Source organism: Anguilla rostrata, unplaced genomic scaffold, assembly GCF_018555375.3.
Source record: "Anguilla rostrata isolate EN2019 unplaced genomic scaffold, ASM1855537v3 scaf1006, whole genome shotgun sequence".
NCBI lineage: Eukaryota > Metazoa > Chordata > Actinopteri > Anguilliformes > Anguillidae > Anguilla > Anguilla rostrata.
In genome coordinates this window covers 1-23480 of record NW_026986358.1, presented here as the reverse complement: position 1 = coordinate 23480, position 23480 = coordinate 1, and the positions used below count along the sequence as shown (strand labels likewise).

At 41.3% G+C, this 23480-nt stretch overlaps 1 protein-coding gene across 8 annotated transcripts in view; it reads right to left on the bottom strand.

The window, feature by feature from the left end:
- The window catches only part of LOC135246990 (obscurin-like), a 28864-nt gene extending 11612 nt beyond the window's left edge, over positions 1-17252 (bottom strand). For 3 of the 8 annotated variants that reach the window (XM_064320262.1, XM_064320263.1, XM_064320268.1), the window contains exons 1-5: positions 17024-17247; positions 15114-15419; positions 13534-13839; positions 12569-12889; positions 151-456 (exon numbers count right to left, since the gene is read on the bottom strand). In XM_064320262.1, the coding sequence (XP_064176332.1) occupies positions 151-456; positions 12569-12889; positions 13534-13839; positions 15114-15419; positions 17024-17213 (1429 nt within the window). In that variant the 5' untranslated portion in view covers positions 17214-17247. Of the gene's footprint in view, positions 1-150; positions 457-12568; positions 12890-13533; positions 13840-15113; positions 15420-17023 lie in introns of all 8 variants that reach the window. The other 5 variants (XM_064320267.1, XM_064320265.1, XM_064320269.1 and 2 more) reach the window with 5 other exon arrangements.
- Positions 17253-23480: the final 6228 nt, after the last annotated feature.

Genomic DNA, 23480 nt, shown 5'->3' with positions numbered 1-23480 from the left:
ACTGTGCAAACCTAAGATTAAACTTCCGCTCAACCTTGGAGCAGAAGTAATGTGACTCATTCTACATTTACTGTAAAATTACATAAAACTCATAGAGCCCATGTGTCACCCCGTCCTTGACATGCTATGGGCAAAAGTGGTCAAATTTACCTTTCACTGTGAGACTGATGTCTCTGTAGTGCCCACCTGTTTCACACCTGTATGTTCCCCCATCTGACAGAGTGAGATCTGAGAGACTGAGAGACAGGTGTCCTGGGGATTTAGAAACAATCACCCGGTCTTTGTAGCGGTCATTCCCTGTATTAAGATTCGGCCAAATTTTCATATATGAACTATCTTGAAAAAAAAACCATCTGGCGTTGTTTGGTATTGGCTGTCCCTCAGTGCAGTAGCAAGTCAGGACCACGGAGCCTCTTGTGTACCCAGTGACCTCTGTGGGTGCAGATAGAGAACAGCCTGCAACAGAGAGAAACTTATGAGTCTCCAGTATGGGGATTGATTAATTGAAATTCTTTCTTTTCTTTGAAGATCATTTAAAAATACATGTGGCCACTCTGAGCAGAGATGCCCCAAATACCAAAAGAATTTGAAGGAATAAAACACTATAAAGCCAAGGGCTTATTTCCATTGCGGTCTATAGGACAATGGTCAGGGAAATAGGCATGTATGCTACTCTGGACAATGATGTCTCCAAAATGTCATATAAATGTAACATAAACATCATTGAAATAATTACAAATCACCATTCGTTCATTAGGTAGGTAGTTGGCACTATGGGTTTTTAATGAGTTAAAATGCATTTTGTTCACAACTATTTACAATTAGTATGGGAACAGTACTCCTTCCATATTAAATACCTTTATCCAGAACAGATTAAGTAGTGTTCATAGATATGAGTTCAAAGTTTAAAAGATGTGTTTCTGTAACTGCAAGCTTATATTTAAGGTTTGAGTGAAGCTCTTTGAAAGCATCAATGGGTCAGATAAAATGATCAACTCACCTGAGATCATGTGAATCAGACTGCTGACCAGCCAGACACACACCAGCATGGTTTTCAGTGTCAACTTTCCAACCAAATATACACACAGAAAATTCAGTCGCACTGATCCAAACTGCCTCTCTATGGAAGTGTGAAGTGTTTGCTTCGGCACAAAACTATCTAAGTTAATGCTAATTTTTTTCAAAGACATGCAGTATGAGTCACATTTCCTGCCCCTGCGTGAATCCTAAAATTAGAAGTACCACAAACAATACATCTGAAAAAGTAGAAATAAAGGCCATCCTCTGCTGTCCTCTGAAAATAATTAAAAGTCCCGAATCCTGGCCTGGGCCTTTCTGTGTGGAGTTTGCATGTCCTCCCCGTGTCCGCATTGGCTTTCCTCCGGGTACTTTGAAGGAAAAGTTTGACACCCCTGATAAAAATTGGCTGTCTAAAATAAACACTACAGGTAATGGGTTGTATGCTCAAAAAAGCTGAAAAATTATATTATTTTGTACTAAAGAGAGGGGAAAAAATATTTTTTACTAATAATATACATTTTCTTAATTATTCTTCTAAAATCCAACTGAGATTCATCTGCATTGACCGTATTGAATCTGCTACTTTTGCCAGGTTCATGTTAATCTTAGGGGACTGTGTTGTGGCTATCTATGGCCTTCTGTTTCACTATGGTGAAACAGGAAACCAATGTTTCACTTGCTGTTTTGCTCTCAGATGAAACAAGATAAAGGCTTGTTCATGATCACTTGTTCATGTTCACAAGTCAATAAATGCTTACAAACCAATACAAAAATTAAAAAAACATAAAACACCACTCGCCGTTAGGTCAATAATTAAGTCCTTTTGAAATACTGGAGCAGTGATAAACCAGCCTGGTGGAGGATGAATAAAAATCCAAGGACCACAGCTGGAGATCTATTAAGCATGGTTGCATTTTGTGGACAGAGTCTCCAAATATATAATCAGAAGCCATTGCCATGCCTATAGGCGTTACCAAATGGTTGCCAATCACCAAATTATGACCAATCAGAGAATATAAGCCTATGTAACGCAGCATCTAAAAACCTTCCACAATATGCAAATATTTGCAGAAAGAAGCATTTTCTACGGTGGCTCTGAAGTGCAAAACACAAAAACAAAAAGAAAACGCAAAAACAAAAACTTTCGGCCCTGAGGTACAGATGCAATATACAAAAACAAAAAGGAGTGGTCCTGAGGTGCAGATGCAACATACAAAAACAAAAAGGAGTGGTCCTGAGGTGCAGATGCAACATACAAAAACAAAAACGTGCAGCCCTGAAGTGCAAAACACAAATACTACAAGAAAATGCAAAAACAAAAAGGAGCAGCCCTGAGGTGCAAAACACAAACATACAAAAACTAGCAACCCTGAGGTGCAGCTGCAAGATACAACAACAGAAACTAGTAGCCCCAAAGTGCAAAACAGAAACACACAACAACAAGCAGCCCTGAGGTGCAGATGCAACATACAAAACAAAAACTAGTAGCCCCGAAGTGCGCTGTTGCACTTTGGGGCTACTAGTTTTTGTTTTGTATGTTGTATATGCACCTCAGGGCTGCTAGTATGTGTATGTTTGTGTTTTGCACCTCAGGGCTGCTCCTTTTTGTTTTTGCATTTTCTTTTTGTATTTGTGTTTTGTATTTCAGGGCTGAAAGTTTTGTTTTTGCATTTTCTTTTTGTATTTGTGTTTTGCACTTCAGGGCTGCATGTTTTTGTTTTTGTATGTTGCATCTGCACCTCAGGACCACTCCTTCTTGTTTTTGTATGTTTGTGTTTTGTACCTCAGGGCTGCTAGTTGTTGTATGTTTGTGTTTTGCACCTCAGGGCTGCTCCTTTTTGTTTTTACATTTTCTTTCTGTATTTGTGTTGCAACTAAGCTACTAAGTGCATACCTTAGCTCTAACGGTATCCTTGAAGTATTCCAATCAGGGTTTCGACCCCACCACAGCACAGAAACAGCACTTATCAAGGTTACAAATGATTTACAACTGTCAGCCGACCGTAACTGTGTCGGATCTTGTATCCCTCGACCTGAGTGCAGCTTTTGACACAATTGATCATGGAATTCTACTGGAGTGGACAGACTCCAGACCTGTGTTGGACTTCATGGACAGGCACTCGCATGGTTTGGGCAGATACGCATGGGCAGAACCACACGGGCAGATACACACAGGCAGAAACACACGGGTAGATACACGGGCAGAAACGCACAGGGTAAATATATATATATCAATGACATGCAGTATGAGTCACATTTCCTGCCCCTGTGTGAATCCTGAAATTAGAAGTACCACAAACAGTACATGTGAAAAAGCAGAAATAAAGACCATCCATTTTTAACTAATAATATACATTTTCTTAATTATTCTTCTAAAATCCAACAGAGATTATATTGCATTGACCGTATTGAATCTGATACTTTTACCAGGTTCATGTTAATCTTAAGGGACTGTGTTGTGGCTTTCTATGGCCTTCTGTTTCACTATGGTGAAACAGGAAACCAATGTTTCACTTGCTGTTTTACTCTCAGATGAAACAAGATAAAGGCTTGTTCATGTTCACTTGTTCATGTTCACAAGTCAATAAATGCTTACAAACAAATACAAAAATAAAAAAAACATAGAAGACACCACTCGCCGTGAGGTCAATAATTAAGTCCTTTTGAATCACTGGAGCAGTGGTAAACCAGCCTGGTGGAGGATGAATAAAAATCCAAGGACCACAGCTGGAGATCTATTTAACACGGTTGCATCTTGGGGACAAGAGTCTCCAAATATATAATCAGAAGCCATTGCCATGCCTATAGGCTTTACCAAATGGTTGCCAATCACCAAATTATGGCCAATCAGAGAATATAAACCTATGTAACGCAGCATCTGAAAACCTTTTTAGACTTCCACAATATGTAAATATTTGCAGAAAGAAGCGTTTTCTACGGTGGCTCTGAAGTGTAAAACACAAAAACAAAAAGAAAACGCAAAAACAAAAACTTTCGGCCCTGAGGTGCAGATGCAATATACAAAAATAAAAAGGAGTGGTCCTGAGGTGCAGATGCAACATACGAAAACAAAAACGTGCAGCCCTGAAGTGCAAAACACAAATACAAAAAGAAAATGCAAAAACAAAACTTTTAGCCCTGAGGTGCAAAACACAAATACAAAAAGAAAATGCAAAAACAAAAAGGAGCAGCCCTGAGGTGCAGAACACAAACATACAACAACTAGCAGCCCTGAGGTGCAAAACACAAACATACAACAACTAGCAGCCCTGAGGTGCAGATGCAAGATACAACAACAAAAACTAGTAGCCCCGAAGTGCAAAACAGAAACATTCAACAACAAGCAGCCCCGAGGTGCAAATGCAACATACAAAACAAAAACTAGTAGCCCAGAAGTGCAACAGTGCACTTTGGGGCTACTAGTTATTGTTTTTGGATGTTGCATCTGCACCTCAGGGCTGCACGTTTTTGTTTTTGTATGTTCGTGTTTTGCACCTCAGGGCTGCTCCTTTTTGTTTTTGCATTTTCTTTTTGTATTTGTGTTTTGCACCTCAGTGCTGCTCCTTTTTGCTTTTGCATTTTCTTTTTGTATTTGTGATTTGCACTTCAAGGCTGAAAGTTTTGTTTTTGCATTTTCTTTTTGTTTTTGTGTTTTGCACAACAGAGCCACTGCAGTTTTCACATGCTTTTTATCCTTCCAAACCACAGAACCTCGCTTGTGCTCCAGCTTAAAATATAAACCTTGAGATGATGCAGTTTAGTTAAAAACGTTTACTTCCTTCCTCTCAGCATGAGGTACAATGCTTGATGGGCAATGACTGCACCACCAGTGGAAGAAGCAACCAAACGGCACAATTTCAACTACTGTATCCCCATCTCTGGCACTTAGGAGTGAACGGAGAGCAGCACACTCCAGCAGCAAAAACCCCTTTCCTTTAACCTTTAAACTGTTCTATCCCACTTTCTCTTTGTTGCTTTGGTCACTTGCACTTGAATCACTTTGTCCGTCGTGCCGCAGAATAGCAGGCCACCTCACTCCCACCACAAGCGAGAGAAAACGCAAACCAAATAATTCCTGGTGTTCTCAGTGTTTCATCTTCTTTTTTTTTTTTTTTAACATTTACATTTGATCGATAGTTGTAGCCCATTAAGATTTGAGCACTTATTTTAAAAAGAACCTATTCAGCCTTCCGCAGTATGTAAATATTTGAAGAAAGAAGCGTTTTCACCTGTTTTCAGCGTTTATCCTTTAAAAAAAAAATAAATCTTTATTTTAATTTCTCCTTTTTTCTCTCAGAGGGTTTCCCCTTCCTGCTAGAAAGGTTGCCAGGAGGCAAAGGTGCAAAATTCATACATCACGGAGTCAGATTAGCATAGACACTGGTTAACATCTCCCTGCCTTCCTTTCGCTATTTTTCTGTCACACCTCAGACTGACAGTCTGGCCCAGATATGCCCCAAAGTGTTCACTGGGGAAAGTGGAATTATTCCTGCTCTTTTAGAAAGGGCATCCCTTTTTTGCGCCTTTATAAAGGAGGATTTTAGCGGATAGCTAATCAGGTCTGACCCTGTTATATGGTGGTAGTTCTCAACTGTGTTTCCTGCCTGAACACATATAAATAGATGTTGGTTTGGCATCCAGTTTCATTGCACTTGTGTGTGGTTATTACGGAACATATATCAAATACAATGGTATACAAGTCTATCCAGTAACTTGACAAAAACATGAATTGTTCATATAAAATGCTTGTCAAAGAAATGAAAAAAGAAAAAAAACCATGCAGCTCAACAAAACTGAAGAAAAACAAGAAAGCATTTAATTTGTTCTTTTGACAATGGCCCTTAGATGAATACATTGGCAAGCGTTGCAATACAGGCACATTTTTTTCTTTATAATGATATCTGTAGGAAGCACCTAATTCAAGCCTTTTTCAACACTATGTGAGGGATGGTTTACTTATTTGATAGAATGCAAGTCTTAACTCGCCCCAAATGGTCTGTTCACCGCAGGCGTAATTTAACCAACTTGCTCTACCCACCCTTATCCACACCTCAGGAATTCACTGTCACAGGTGGATTATGGAACTGCCAGTCAGCCGTCCAGAAAGCTGACTTCATTACTGCCTTTGCCAAGACGAAGTCTCTTGACTTCCTGGCTCTCACGGAAACCTGGATCACTCCCGATAACACCGCCACCCCAGCTGCACTGTCTGCGGGATACTCCTTCTCGCACACCCCCAGGGCCTCTGGCCGAGGCGGGGGTACCGGTCTACTCATTTCCTTGTCCTGGAAGTTCTGTGTCCTCCCCAGTCCTAACCCTACTTTCTCCTCCTTTGAATTTCACGCGATTACTGTAACTCATCCCTCTACATTTCACGTTATTGTTCTGTACCGCCCTCCAGGTCCACTCGGCTCATTTCTGGACGAGCTGGACACTCTCCTGAGCTCCCTCCCCGAGGATGGCACTCCTGCTATTCTACTGGGAGACTTCAACCTCCCACCAGAAACCTCCCAACTGTCCAGGGTTGCCTCACTCCTCCAGTCTTTCGCCCTATCCCTGTCCTCCCCCCCCCCCACACACAAGGCTGGTAACCAACTAGACCTTGTATTCACCAGAGGCTGCTCCATTCCCCAACTTGCAGTGACCCCCCTCCATGTCTCAGACCACTTCTTTCTTTCTTTCTCCCTCTCCTATTTACTCCCCCTCAATTCATCCAATAGCTCACCCACAGTAACTTTCAGGAGAAATCTCCCTACTCTGTCACAATCCTCCCTCGTCTCCACTGCTCTGTCTACACTTCCCCCTCCTGCGTCTTTCTCTAACCTGCCAGTTGACCTTGCCACCTCCACCCTCAACTCCTGCCTCTCTCAGTCCCTCGACTCACTTTGTCCTCTTGTCTCCAAACCAGCACGCTCCTCACCCCCTGCCCATGGCTGACCGAGTCACTACGCTCCAGCAGAACATCACTGCGGGCTGCAGAGAGAAAGTGGAGAAAATCCCGATCCTCTGATGACCTGACTGCATACCATACCCTGCTGGCGACTTTTACATCTGCCCTCACGTCTGCAAAAGCCTCTTTTTCCAATCCAAGATCAGCGCATGTGTCTCTAATCCACGTAAACTATTCTCCACCTTCTCTTCCCTCCTCATTCCTCCTCCACCCCCACCTCCCTCTTCCCTCTCCGCAGATGACTTTCTGGCCGCCTTTGAAGGAAAGGTGGCTACAATCCGGAACTCCTTCACCCATCCAGTGAGCCCCCAACCCCCAGGACAACCCCACAGCCACACTGACCTCCTTTGAAATGCTGGAGGACTCCGATGTATTACAACTCATCACCTCTCATCGCGCAACCACCTGTCCACTTGACCCCATCCCATCTAAAGTTCTCCAATCTATCTCCAGCGAGCTCCTTCCCTATCTGTCTTCCATTGTTAATTCCTCTCTCTCCTCTGGTCATGTTCCCTCTGTTTTTAAAACGGCTCGTGTTACCCCACTACTCAAAAAACCCACCTTAGACCCCTCCGATGTAGCAAATTATCGACCCGTATCCCTTCTACCCTTTCTGTCCAAAACCCTCGAACGAGCTGTTCTTAAACAATTAACCTCTTTTCTCCATCAGAACAACCTGCTAGACCCTCACCAGTCTGGCTTCCGATCTGGGCACTCAACAGAGACTGCACTCCTAGCTGTGACGGAGGCACTTGCCACTGCAAGAGCCTCACGCCTTTCCTCTGTCCTGATCCTTCTTGACCTGTCTGCAGCTTTTGACACGGTCAACCATAAAATACTCCTCTCCACCTTGGCTGGGATGGGAATTGCCGGGACTGCCCTGTCTTGGTTCGCTTCCTATCTTGCAGACAGGACCTACCAGGTCACCTGGAAGGGGTCTGCCTCTGCTTCTCATCCACTTGTTACGGGAGTGCCGCAGGGATCTGTACTGGGTCCTCTGCTGTTCTCCTTATACACCAGATCTCTTGGTTCAGTCATTAATTCACATGGTTTTTCCTATCATTGTTATGCAGATGACACACAACTCTTCTTTTCTTTCCCCCCCTCGGCCACTCTGGTCAATGATAAGATCTCTTCCTGCCTGGCTGACATCTCCACCTGGATGGCCAGCCACCATCTGAAGCTCAACCTCAACAAAACTGAGCTGCTCTTCTTCCCGCACAAGACCTCCTTGCTTCGTGAACTCTCAATCACGGTTGATGGCACCACAGTGACTGCCTCTCACTCTGCCAAGAGCTTGGGGGTGGTCCTGGATGACCAACTGGACCTCAAGGAGCACATCAAGGCAACATCAAGGTCCTGCAGATTCCTCCTATACAACATCAGGAGGATTCGACCATACCTGACGACGCACTCCACCCAGCTGCTCGTCCAGGCTACGGTGACCTCTCGCCTTGATTACTGCAACTCTCTCCTTGCAAACCTGCCAGCTTGTGCCATACAGCCACTACAGATGATTCAGAATGCCGCTGCCCGGCTCATCTACAACCTCCCCAAATTCTCCCACGTCACTCCTCTGCTGCGATCACTTCACTGGCTACCGGTCGCTGCCAGGATCCGATTCAAAGCCCTGACCCTTGCCTACACTGCCGCCAACAGGACAGCCCCCATCTACTTGCAGGACATGACTCAATTCTATGTGCCTGCTCGACCACTCCGCTCTGCAGCAGCAGGGCGTCTTGTAACCCCTCCCACCCGCCCAAAGGGATCACAGAGCTTCTCCACCCTAGCTCCCCAGTGGTGGAACGAACTCCCCGTCCCTCTCCGAACCTCCCCCTCACTATCCATCTTCCGCCGTGGCCTGAAGACTCATCTCTTCAGACTATACCTAGAATAACCACCACCATGCTGTGTATATATATATATTAAAAAAAACAAAAAAAAAAAAAACAACCCTTTTTCCTTGTCACTTGTTACATGTTGCCCCATCCCTGCACTTCTTGGTAAATTGTATTTGTCCTAATACTCTAGCTTAATCTTCTGCCTAGTTTGGCTTTGCAGATGTTAGACCAGGATAGTGTTCATTGTTCTCAGCTAGAAATAGCTGTACAAAATAAGTAATTGTACCTCACTGAACCTGTGATTCAGCAGTTGTCTACGATCATGAAAATGCACTTCTTGTACGTCGCTTTGGATAAAAGCGTCTGCCAAATGAATGTAATGTAATGTTAACTACCGTACTGATATATTGTGCTTGAATTCAACATTTAAAGGGGTGTGCTTTGACCTGTTCAATGAACTCTCAGTTCAATCAACAATATTCTTCTCAAATGTTCCAATATTTGAAAATGAATCTTAGTGTAAATTTTACAAATTGGATTTGGTGCTGTTGACCATCGAGGATACCATTTGCACAGATATGATGTGTGTTTGTTTAACCACTTATGGTTTTTTACTTATGGGTGGGATTGTTTGGGAGGGGTTCAGTGGGGAGGTGAATAATGACAAATTCACCAGCTATCTACTAAAAAGGTTTGTAGTGGCCTAGTCAGTCCTGACTTGAATCCAACAGAGATGCTGGGGCTGTATCAGAAGTTCATGCTCAAAACCACAACTTTGTCTGAATTAAACCCTAGGACTCAAAATGGTTTTTGGCCGTTTTTCACTATCTTCATTTTTATTTTATTTTTTACAGTTTTTTTTACATGATAATTACAAAGAAGCTGCAAGTACTATATATAATGCTTATTTTGAATTTGAATTTGAATTTCAGAGAGAGAGAGATGCCTGATTGGATGTCTCACCTAGGCCCTCCCACACCTTCAGTTTAATAGTTTTAAGTCATAAGTTAGTTAAGTGCTTAATGTTAAATGTGCTCAGCTAATTTGCTTGCTGCATTGGCATAGTATCATCTTTTGCACACTTCAAGTGATTAATGGAAAAGAATCAGCCACCTCACTGGCATTTATTATAAGCACACACCACGTTGGTATGTATAGTAGGCTATTTGCTTTGTAAAAGCTTTCCTCATTGATTTGGACATTACCACAACTCACTTAACGGTAAGTTACGAAGCTGCTTGTGTGTCAATGTTTGCGCACTTTTTTCATAAATAAAGCCCCATGCTTCATGATCTGAGGATGTGACTGGTCTCACATTATCATAGGAAAACGGTTTCCTTGATTAACATTAGTATGTGCATTTCTGGAACAATATTGTGAGCTTGTCAGCAAACATAATCTCCATCACAAGCTTATTTGCTGGTAGCTTGCTAACCAACTTGGGTAGCCTACTCGTCCAGCTAATGAGCAAACCAGCCAATATACCTTCTGAAATAAAAATGGAACAAATGCATTGGTATTAGCGATTTTCTGTCTCCACAGATATATTATTTAAACAATTTCATACATTAAATAATAAGCTAGTTATCCATGCTATAATTCCATTCCATTGTTGCACATACGATAATATAAAGAAATACTACAGTATCAATACACATACATTTTTAATACAAAATTTTATCATTACGATTATTAATAATCAGAGATTTTTGCAAGTTAAACTAACATCATGCTATAATGCAGTGCACATAGAAGTATTGAGATGCAAAATACTAAATATACTTTTCATGATTCACAAAAGAGATTTACAAACACGTTGTTTACATTAAAATAAATGATCTCTTTACTACAAACTGCTCTGTTTGCTACAGATGGTGTGGGGGTGACGTAGCTCAGGAGGTAAGAGCGGTTGTCTGGCAGTCGGAGGATTTCCAGTTCAATATCCAGCCCTGGGCGTGTCGAAGCGTCCCTGAGCAAGACACCTAACCCCTAATTGCTCCCAATGGGTTGATTGGTACCTTGCATGGCAGCCTTTCACTGTTGGTGTGTGAGTGTATGTGTGAAAGGGTGAATGAGAGGCATCAATTGTAAAGCGCTTTAGATAAAAGAGCTATATAAATGCAGTCCATTTACCATTACCATTTGTGTGTGCATATGTGAATGCTTTTTGTGTGCATGCGTGTGTGTACGAGGTGTATTTCTATAAATATTATGACATTCCAAATTTAATGGAAGCATATTCTGTAGAGTTTTCACTTTGATTTTGGATGTTTGTATTTTTCCACTATTATGCTGTAAACAACAGTAGAATATGTCACTGAATCAGCATTCTTCTCCTCCTCCTGCTCCCCGGTCCTCATCTCTTGTTCTTCTCTGGATTCCACATGTGCATTTTTCCTGAATCTAACTCTGCAGCAAAATAACACAGCCCCACACACTGCGACCGTGGCAACAACAGCAGCAATGGTCGCATACAAGATGGACTTTTTCAGGTCTTCAGAGATCTCCGTTTTGGAGGGTGGCTTGCTTCCATGTGTGGATACGTGCTTGGTTATGGCTGGAGACCGGGTTGTGGCTTCTACAAAATAAAACCTTTGTCAATTTCTGCAGAAGCACAGCAAGGAAATTTTTTTTTTTTTTTATTTTTTATTTTTTTTTAACAACTGGCCATTATAGAGGTCCTGTGGTATTGCTGGCACACGTTTCAGGTTGTGGGTAAGACCAGGTTCTTAGCGCCAGACTGTAGTGAAATATCACTGTGCAGTGTTTGAAAAAATTAACACAGCAAAAGACCAATCCTGCTGTGGTTTCACACACCCAACGCAAACATCATAAAACAAGGATGAAAATAGCAACTTTGGAAAAATATCATTTTATGTATGTTCATGTATACAACATGTGCCATTTACTCCGATTCCATTAGAACTGTTTGCCGACATTTTGCACCATTAAAATAGGGCTCTGGTACAGTGCTGGTGCACAGGGTCACCACCAGGGACTTTGGGGCCCCACGATCCCGGGCCACCCTACCGCTGTACAGTTACTGCACAGTTTTTTGAGGGCCTCTTTCGGTCAGGGCCCTTGGAATTGTCTTAAACTCCGCCCACACGTAAGGCGCCCCTGGTGGTACACATTGGGTATTTTGGGTTGCTGCTGCCGTAGTTACTGCCAGCAGCACACCAGGTGCAAGCAGGCCTCAGTCTGTCATCAGTGAGCGGTAATGCAGGTAATGCAGGTGAGTACACTGATAGAGGACATTAGCATCAGCACCAGAACTCCCTATAGGTCAGACTGCAGGCAGTAAAGCATAACTCCATCAGCAGTACTGGTGACTCAAAAGCAGAGAGGGAAAACAGATGAAGAAAAGATATCTATAGTATAAGAAATCATGGGAGCTTAGTCCAGAGAGCTGTCACTGCAGTGACTGTGAGCTTGGACTTTCAGTACAGAGGCACCTCTGTGTCAAGGTGTTTTATAATTGTGGGAAAACTGTGTGTTCCACAGCTGAAATAAACCTTGCTTATATTTCTCAGAGATAATGAAAGAACTTTTCATCTGGTAGCTAAATTTGAGAGAACCATGTTGTTGTTGTCTCCTTAACAGAGCATCTTAAATAATAAAAAATCATGCCATGGTCAAATATGTCCCACCCACCCAGTTCACCTGCAGCCAATGGGGCATCAATCTATGAGAGCTTATATAATGTTGTCATTTGAAGATTTCACACAACTCATTATAGTTTTAAAGATAAATTTACCTTTCACTGTGAGACTGATGTCTCTGTGTTGTCCATCTGCTTCACATGTGTATCTTCCCGCATCTGACAGAGTGAGATTAGAGAGACGGACAGACAGGTTTCCAAGGGAAACGGAGTCCAAAAACTGCACTCTGTGTTTGTAGCGATCGTTGACACTGGGAGGACTTTGTGGAAATATAACAGTGCTTCGGCCTCCTGGATGTGCAGTCCATTTGACCTGTTCAGGTTTCTTCTGCACATCAGTACAGGCACAGTACAGGACGACTGAGTCTCCTGTGAACCCAGTGATGTGTATGGGTTCAGAATCAGACAGAACACAGCCTGCAGAGAGAGAGAAAGAGAGAGAGAGAGAGAGAGAGAGAGAGAGAGAGAAATATGCAGGTGGGATTAGGAGATATAAGCACGCCTGATTGGATGTCTCACCTAGACCCTCCCTCACCTTCAGTTTTATAGCTTGAAGTCATATGGTTCACAATTTACAAGATGCAATAGGCAATAATTATGACAATAATTATGGTGATAATGACTTGAGTTTGAGAGATATGAGTACAGAATTCCAGTTACAATACGTTGGTTATTTGTTGCTGAAGACACCCTTGTGAAGCAAGCCTTGAAGTACTCAAACATGGCAGAAGGGATGTTGTACTTGATTCTGCCATAATATCAATAAATGCAGCACGCAGTTTAATGTATCAAAATAATCTAATGAGAAATAGATAAAGGACATTTAAGGTTTAAAACAGAACCTCTTATCAAAACTCACTGTGCAAACCTAAGATTAAACTTCCGCTCAACTTTGGTGCAGAAGTAATGTGACTCATTCTATAATGATGATTTTTATTCTGCATGTTTGTGCAATGAAGCAAATACATTTACTGTAAGGTTACATAAAACTCATAGAGCCCTTGTGTAACCCAGTGTCACCCCGTCCTTGACATGCTATGGGCAAATGTGGTCAAATTTACCTTTCACTGTGAGACTGATGTCTCTGTGTTGTCCATCTGCTTCACACCTGTATGTACCCTCATCTGACCAAGTGAGATCTGAGAGACGGAGAGACAGGTTTCCTGGGGTGTCAGAAATAATCACCCGGTCTTTGTAGCGGCCGTTCACTGTATTAGGATATGACCAAAGCGTGATATAGGAAACATGTGAAAAAAAAACCCATCTGGCAGTGTTCAGTGTTGGCTGTCCCTCAGTGCAGTAGCAAGGAAGGACCACGGAGCCTCTTCTGTACCCAGTGACCTCTGTGGGTGCAGATAGAGAACAGCCTGCAACAGAGAGTGACTTATGAGTCTCCTGTATGGGGATTGATTAATTAAAATTCTTTCTTTTCTTTGAGTTCAAAGTTTAAAAAATGTGCTTCTTTACTCTAAAATCAGAAGTTTTTCCATGAATGTCAGGGTTTTGTCGTGGAGTTAGGGGCATGAGTTTAACCCATTTTCGGATTAAAATGCCCGTTGGGGTAAATATATATTTTGTAATATAAATTTGATATTTTGCACTATACAGTCAGGGTTTGGGGTCAGAACCCAAGAGCAGAGTGTAAAAAAAAAACACTAAGCTCAAAAGGAAAGTTTAAACAAAGACTTTACTTAAAAAAAAAAAAAAAAAGGAAAACAGAACAAACAAAAGTCCACGAGGGGCATTTAACGACAACTAAAAAATAAAAGCAGGGAACACGAAAAACTTGAATAACAGAGATACGCAACGAGGCAGAACATGAGCAGAAACACACAGACAGAACACAGGCAGATATACGAGCCGAAACACACACATGGGCAGATACACACGGGCAGAAATATAAGGAACCAGCACCCGAGTCAGGGAAACAAAGAACTTAAATAGACAGATGGCTAACAAGACACAGGAGGGCACAATTCACAATCATGCCAGAGAGGGAAGGGAGAACGAGGCTCGAGCAAAGACAATGATTGAGAGAGAGAGAGAGAGAGAGAGAGAGAGATGGAGGTGGGATTAGCAGATATAAGCACACCTGATTGGATGTCTCACATAGGCCCTCCCACACCTTCAGTTTAATAGTTTGATGTCATATGGTTCACAATTTACAAGATGCAACAGGCAATAATTATGACAATATTTACAGTGGTAATGATTTGAGTTTGAGGTATATGAGTACAAAATTCCAGTTACAACACGTTGGTTAGTTGTTGCTGAAGACACCCCTGTGAAGCAAGCCTTGAAGTACTCAAACATTGCAGAAGGGATGTTGTACTTGATTCTGTCGTAATATCAATAAATGCTGCATGCAGTTTAATGTATCAAAATAATCTAATGAGAAATAGATAAAGGAAATTTAAGGTTTAAAACAAAAACTCTTATCAAAACTCACTGTACAAACCTAAGATTAAACTTCCGCTCAACCTTGGCGCAGAAGTAATGTGACTCATTCTATAATGATGATTTTTATTCTGCATGTGTGTGCAATGAAACAAATACTTTTACTGTAAAGTTACATAAAACTCATAGAGCCCTTGTGTCACGCCCTCCTTGACATGCTATGGGCAAATGTGGTCAAATTTACCTTTCACTGTCAGTCTGATGTTTCTGTGTTGTCCATCTGCTTCACAACTGTATGTACCCCCATCTGACCGAGTGAGATCTGAGAGACGGAGAGACAGGTTTCCTGGGGTGGAAGAAATAATCACCCGGTGTTTGTAGCGGTCGTTCACTGTATTAGGATATGACCAAAGCATGATATCGGAACCACATGAAGAAAAAACCCATCTGGCAGATTTCAGTGTTCGCTGTCCCTCAGTGCAGTAGCAAGGCAGGACCACGGAGCCTCTTGTGTACCCAGTGACCTCTGTGCTCGCAGATAGAGAACAACCTGCAACGGAGAGTGACTTATTATGAGTCTCCTGTATGGGGATTGATTCATTGAAGTTCTTTCTTTTCTTTGAAGATCATTTAAAAATACATGTGGCCACTCTGAGCAGAGATGCCCCAAATACCCCCCCACCAAATACTGCCCCACCAGGTCTTAACAGACCACAATGGAAATAAGCCCTTGGCTTATTTCCATTGTGGTCTGTTAAGACCTGGTGGCAGTATAGCACAATCTTCAGCGAAATAAGCATGTATGCCACTCTGGACAATAATGTCTCCAAAATGTCATATACGTAATATAAACATGTTTGAAATAAGTACAAATCACCATTCCTTCATTAGGTAGTTGGCACTTTGGGTTTTTAATGAGTTAAAATGCATTTTGTTCACAACTATTTACATTATTATAGGAACAGCGCTCCTTCCATATTAGATAAATATCTTTATCCAGAACAGATTAAGTAGTGTTCGTAGATATGAGTTCAAAGTTTAAAAGATGTGTTTCTTTACTCTAAAATCAGAAGTTTTTCCATGAATTTCAGGGTTTTGTCATGGAGTTAGGGGCATGAGTTTAACCCGTTTCGGATTTAAATGTCCTCCGGGGTAAATATATATTTTGTAATATACATTTGATATTTTGCACTATACTGTCAGGGTTTGGGTAAGGACCCAAGTGCAGAGTGTAAAAAAAACACTAAGCTCAAAAGGAAAGTTTAAACAAAGACTTTACTTAAAAAAAGGAAAACAGAACAAATAAAAGTCCACGAGGGGCATTTAACTACAACTAAAAAATAAAAGCAGGGAACACGAAAAACTTGAATAACCGAGATACGCAACGAGGCAGAACACAAGCAGAAACACGCAGGCAGAACAAACAGGCAGATACACGAGCCAAAACACACACACGGGCAGAAACACGGGCAGATACACGCGGGCAGATACACACGGGGAGAAACGCACGGGCAGAAACACAAGGAACCAGCACCCGAGTCAGGGAAGCAAAGAACTTAAATAGACAGAAGGCTAACAAGACACAGGAGGGCACAATTCACAATCACACCAGAGAGGGAAGGGAGAACGAGACACGAGCAAAAACAATGATTGAATAATTGAAAACAATAATGCAATTAAACACCAAAGAGGGAGCATGAACTGAAACACAAAACTGAAGTGCCGCCGTCTGGCGGCCAATAAAAGGAAAATCAGAAACTGGGCAGAATCCTGACATATACATTTCCAAAGATACAATCACTTCGGGTTCAAATCAGTCATGTACACTGTTTGAAGTCATGCACAGTCTTAAGTACAGGCTCTTTAAATGCAGTCACAACCTAATAATTGATACTTCCAAGCCTACAAGGGAACACAGTGTTTTTTTCCCTATATTGAAAACAACACTCAAGACAACAAACAACTTAACACAGGAAAATGAGAGCAGGCTTAGGTGTTGAGAATGATACCCAGAAGACGGTGCCTCATTCTCTCTTTACCTCTATGGGACTATAGATAGCACATAGACACACGGCTGTAACTGCAAGCTTATATTTAAGGTTTGAGTGAAGCTCTTTGAAAGCATCAATGGGTCAGATAAAATGATCAACTCACCTGAGATCATGTGAATCAGACTGCTGACCAGCCAGACACACACCAGCATGGTTTTCAGTGTCAACTTTCCAACCAAATATACACACAGAAGATTCAGTTGCACTGATCCAAACTGCCCCTCTATGGAAGTGTGAAGTGTTTGCTTCGGCACAAAACTATCTAAGTTAATGCTAATTTTTTTCAAAGACATGCAATATGAGTCACATTTCCTGCCCCTGTGTGAATCCCAAAATTAGAAGTACCACAAACAATACATCTGAAAAAGTAGAAATAAAGGCCATCCTCTGCTGACCTCTGAAAATAATTAAAAGTCCCAAATCCTGGCCTGGGCCTTTCTGTGTGGAGTTTGCATGTCCTCCCCATGTCCGCATTGGTTTTCCTCCGGGTACTTCGAAGGAAAAGTATGAAACCCTTGATAAAAATTGGCTGTCTAAAATAAACACTACAGGTAATGGGTTGTATGCTCAATAAAGCAGAAAAAATATATTATTTTGTACTAAAGAGAGGGAGAAAAAGATTTAACTAATAATTTACATTTTCTTAATTATTCTCCTAAAATCCAACAGAGATTAATCTGCATTGACCATATTGAATCTGCTACTTTTGCCAGGTTCATGTTAATCTTAGGGCACTGTGTTGTGGCTATCTATGGCCTTCTGTTTCACTATGGCGAAACAGGAAACCAATGTTTCACTCACTGTTTTGCTCTCAGATGAAACAAGATAAAGGCTTGTTCATGATCACTTGTTTATGTTCACAAGGTTTGTTCATGTTCACAAGTCAATAAATACTTACAAACCTATACAAAAAATAAAAAACATAGAAAACACCACTCGCCATTAGGTCAATAATTAAGTCCTTTTGAATCACTGGAGCAGTGATAAACCAGCCTGGTGGAGGATGAATAAAAATCCAAGGACCACAGCTGGAGATCTATTAAACATGGTTGCATCTTGGGGACAGAGTCTCCAAATATATAATCAGAAGCCATTGCCATGCCTATAGGCTTTACCAAATGGTTGCCAATCACTAAATTTTGGCCAATCAGAGAATATAAGCCTATGTAACGCAGCATCTAATCATCTCCCTTTCTTTATCTGACAGTATTACCTTCCATACCCCTTTCTTCCTTATCCTTCTGTTCTGGCTTCATGGTGGGTCACTCTTCTAAGGCACCCCGTGTCTCCTTCAATCAAGCGTCAGCTGAAGCATCCTCCCTGGCATCTGTCCTAATCCTTCTGGAACATTTTGTAGCTTTTGACAATATAGACCACCAGCTCCTACTCTTTCTTGACTCTGCACCTTTGCTGGGGCACAGTTCTGACGCAAATTGAGTTTTATTCATCTGGACTCTCCTCTAGGGTTTTCTGGGATGGTAGCTTAATTCGTACCCATCACCAACCAACGGGCGTCCCACAAGGCTCTGTACTTGGCCCTCTTTTCTTTTCCCTTTACAGTGGTTTGGTATCAGAAGAAGGGTGCTTCGATTGAAAAGAATGACATAACTACTGTGAAGTATGGTGGTTGGTCTTTTACAATATGGGGCTATTTTTCATCTACATGTTCTGGTGTTTTTGTTAATATCAATGGAATGATGAACATTATACTTAGCAAGTATCAAGAAAATTTGGGCAAAAATCAAATTGGCTCCACCAATAAGCTCAAAATCTTTCAGCAAGACAAACTGACTAACATGAGTGGTTTTGATTAAAGAGGGAAATTCAGTAGAGGATACCAGTATCTGAAGGATCATCAAGAGATTCTGTAAGAAGGAATGCCAAAGTCTGTAATCTCTTAAATCAGCATTGAAGATGACTCAGTATGCTTATCCTTATGAAGGGAGGATGCACTGATGCACAAAATGCATTAATTTAATTATTACTGTGGAATGTTTCCATGTATTTGAAAATTAAGATGCAGCTACATTTTTGTATTATTTGTAATTGCATAATCTATTATTACAGTGTTGCTATTTTATATATGTCAAGAGATACTTTTGAATGGCACTGTACATTTTGATCGAAAAGCTGGAGTCCATTAAAATTAGAGCACTTTTAAAAAACCTTTTTTCCACAGTATGTAAATATTTGCAGAAAGAAGCGTTTTTACATGCTTTTTATCCTTCCCCATTTTGAAACCACAGAACCTCGCTTGTGCTCCAGCTTAAAATATAAACCTCGAGATGATGCAGTTTAGTTAAAAACGTTTACTTCCTTCCTCTCAGCCTGAGGTGCAATGCTTGCTGGGCAATGACTGCACCACCAGTAGAAGAAGCAACCAAACGGCCACAATTTCAACTACTGTACCCCGATCTCTGGCACTTAGGAGTGAACGGAGAGCAGCACACTCTAAAAAACCCCTTTCCTTTAACCTTTAAACTGTTCTATCCCACTCTCCCTTGGTTGCTTAGGTCACTTGCATTTGAATCACTTTGTCCATCGTGCCACAGAATAACAGGCCACCTCAACCCCACCACAAGCGAGAGAAAACGCAAGGTCGCAGGTTCGATTCCCGGGTAGGACACTGCTGTTGTACCCTTGAGCAAGGTACTTAACCTGCATTGCTTCAGTATATATCCAGCTGTATAAATGGATACAATGTAAAATGTTATGTAAAAAAGTTGTGTAAGTCGCTCTGGATAAGAGCGTCGCTAAATGCCTGTAATGTAATGTAATGTAATGTAAAGGGGTGTGCTTTGATCGAGTCAATGAACTCTCAGTTCAATCAACAATATTCTTCTCAAATGCTCCAATATTTGAAAATGAATCTTAGTGTAAATTTTTGGTGCTGTTGACCATCGAGGATACCATTTGCATAGGTATGATCTGTGTTTGTTTAACCACATGTGGTTGTTTACTGTTTGGGAGGGGTTCAGTGGGGAGGTGAATAATAACAAATTCACCAGCTATCTACTAAAAAGGTTTGGAGTGGCCTAGTCAGTCCTGACTTGAATCCAACAGAGATGCTGGGGCTCTATCAGAAGTTCATGCTCAAAACCACAATTTTGTCTGAACCCTAGGACTCAAAATGGTTTTGGCTGTTTTTCTTCATTTTTTTTTTATTTTTACAATTTCTTTTACATGATAAATACAAAGCCGCATGTATTATATATATATATATATATATATATATATATAAATATATATATGTATATATATATATACACCCACCGGCCACTTCATTAGGTGACAGGAGTGGCACCCGGTGTGGTCATCTGCTGCTGTAGCCCACCTGCTTCATGGTTTGACATGGCGTGCGTTCAGAGATGCTCTTTTGCATACCTTGGTTGTAACAAGTGGTTATTTGAGTTACTGTTGCCTTTCTATCAGCTCGAACCAGTCTGGCCAATCTCCTCTGATCTCTGCCATCAACAAGGCATTTTCGCCCAGAGAACTCGCACTCACTGGATATTTTCTCTTTTTCTGACTATTCTCTGTAAACCCTAGAGATGGTTATGCGTGAAAATCCCAGTAGATCAATAGTCTCTGAAATACTCAAACCAGCCCGTCTGGCACCAACAACCATGCCACGTTCAAAGTCACTTAAATCACCTTTCTTCCCCATTCTGATGCTTAGTTTTAACTTCAGCAGACAGTGGTGGACTCAGCCTGTTTGAAGGGCAGGGGCGAAAAAATAAAAAAGGCACCTACTACACGACATGGGGCCCCACCAGCGTGCAAAAAGCTATGATTCATCGTGTGTTCTCACTTGGAAGGGCATCTAAGAGGGCACTTCATGAGTTATTTTCATCAGAAAGGCACCTGTAGGGAACCAAGTTTATCCCATTGTAAGGGTACCTATATGGCACCACATCACTTTTTCTCCACTGGAGTGGCATCCATTAGGAAACTTCCCCACATGCTCAGGCATGTAGGGACACCCTTTAGAGCACTGCATCACATTTTATCCACTGGAGGGGCACTTCTCCATTAGATGAGCACCTAATTGGGCACTTCATGATGTTTTCTCACCTGTAGGAGTACCCTATACAGCAGTGCATCCCATTTTCTCTACTGGAAAGGGCACCCTGTGGGGCACTGTCATGTAGGGGTGGCATAGAGGGCACTTCATAATTGCACCCTTTTCCATTGAAAGGGCACCCATAGGGAACGTCAAGTTTAGACCATTGTAAGGGCACCTTATAGGGCACTGCATCACGTTTTCTTCACTAGAAGGGCACTCATTAAGACACATTATCAAATTTTCTTGCTGTAGACGGCACATCATCATAATTTATTGCATGAAGGGGCACCTTAGAGGGCACTCAATCATTTTTTTTTCCCATGTGAAGGGCAGCCAATAGGGCACCTTTTGTTTTCCTCACTCTAGAAGGCACTTTAGCAATGCTTTTTCAACCATGGGGGCACCAGGAGGGGCGGTGATTAGATATTTGCGTTAATGGGTGCAGTTTGCAGTTGAACAGGTGTAACTAATGCCCAAAAACTATATGCCACAAATATATATATTTTTTTTAAATCTTTGTTTTTGAACAATAGTAAACTACAAAGAAAACCAAAATATTACTTTATTATTACTATATTATTTTAACTGGAGGGGGGCAGGGGGAGTTGGTGGCAAAACTAAGGAGACTGGAGGCAGGGCAGTGCATTGATGTGCTGATAGCAGTTCCCTGAGAAAAAAAAAATGCGTCAGACACATATTCCAATCCATTGCCCAGCTTAGCAGAGAATGCACATTTCAGAACACGTCAGAGACAGATAGAATAATAATATACATTTCAAATAATAAATACGACATTGAAAAAAAAAAACAGAAAACGAAATATCAACTTGCCATCCCTGCTACCTGCGTGCAGAGTACCGTGTTATTTATTTAGATATTGACAGACTACAGCATAAATTGCATCTTTTGTTTATATTCAATATTAGTAATTGCAGCGAGAAACTGCAGTTGTAGACAAAAGAAAGTATGTTTCATTATGGTAGCAATGGAACAATGCAGACTATATGTATTTACCGTCATTGTTTTATTATACCAGCGTGTTTTTGCGTGTTTGCAGAGAAACGCAAATACTATCAATAAAATGGTTTAGCAATTTCTCAGCATAATGACGCATTCAAAGCCTAAAAGAACTCACCCGATATTGCCTTCAAATGGATCCATGCTGTTGGTTATTCAAGATATTACCAAAAAAAAGTAAAATGACCGTTATCCCAGGAAGAAGCAGATCAGAAGTTCGTAGTAAAAACAGGAAGATTTATTACGCAGCCGGCCACGGGAACAACTCAGCGAGAAAGTTCAAAATAGTACCGGTGGGTAATTAGATTTATACAGTTTTCAGTGGGTACATTTTGCATAATGTCAGAACTGGAGCACTGCCTCTGATTTGTGATAAGAGGCTGTGCTTCCTTCCGATTGGACCATTCAAATTCAAACCCATCCTATCTATTCAAACAGGTTCTATTCACATTGAAATTGAAATACAACAAGGGGGCTCGCCCCCTTCCCCTCCGGGACCCAGCGGAAACTTCCCAAATGCAGAATACACAAAAATGTCTGTTTCCCAACAATGCCAAAGAAAAGTAATTATTCATCCTTTCAAAAAGCTTTCACATGAAAATTCAGTGTTTTGTTTACATAGTTAAAGCACCATAGATTGCACCCGAATGGCTAAACATACATGCCACTCAAAGTTCAGACCCTCCCCTCACTGATTAAAAAAAAAAAGAAAACCAAGTAAGTTTCGGAAAGTACGGAGATCTTTGTTGACAACGAATTGTAGTGATTTATGATGCCAAAAGGCGTCATCCGGGTCCATGCAGTTAAGTTACAACAAATATTCATGCATAATCAAAAGACGAGGCTAAACTACCTTAAAACAATTAACAAAGGTTCCAGACATGGAGAGTCAGACAAGAAATTAATGAAAGAAGACACCAATCCACAGTTTATTTGTTACAAAGTAATCCAGGCTGGGCCAAGCCAAAAATTCAAAAACCAAAAGACAGAAGAATATTTCAAAAATACCACAGTTGAAGTGTAGACCACCAGACCTAGATGAGGGACTCAAATGTCCAGTTCCATCTAACAGTTACAAAACTTCCAAGTTTCCAAAACTGACAACTAAAAGAAAGCTGCGTATTTTATCTAGTGAAAGAGAGGAGGAGGGAGGGGATTGATACTCCCTCTGACACACACACACGCACACACACACACACACACACACACAAACAGACCTACATGCACACAGAGGCACACATTCACACCTCAAATGGTGACCAACCCAGTTCAATCAATCAATCAATCAATCAAATTTTATTACATAGCGTATTCATTACATACTGTATATTATTTGTTATCTTTGTCATTTTTGTGTATTTTTTTCAATTGTGCAAAAATAATGAAACTAAACTAAAACTAATGACATAGTGTATGTCACAACAATTGTCACAATTCACTTTACAGACAACCCTGGCCTAAACCCTTACAGGAGCAA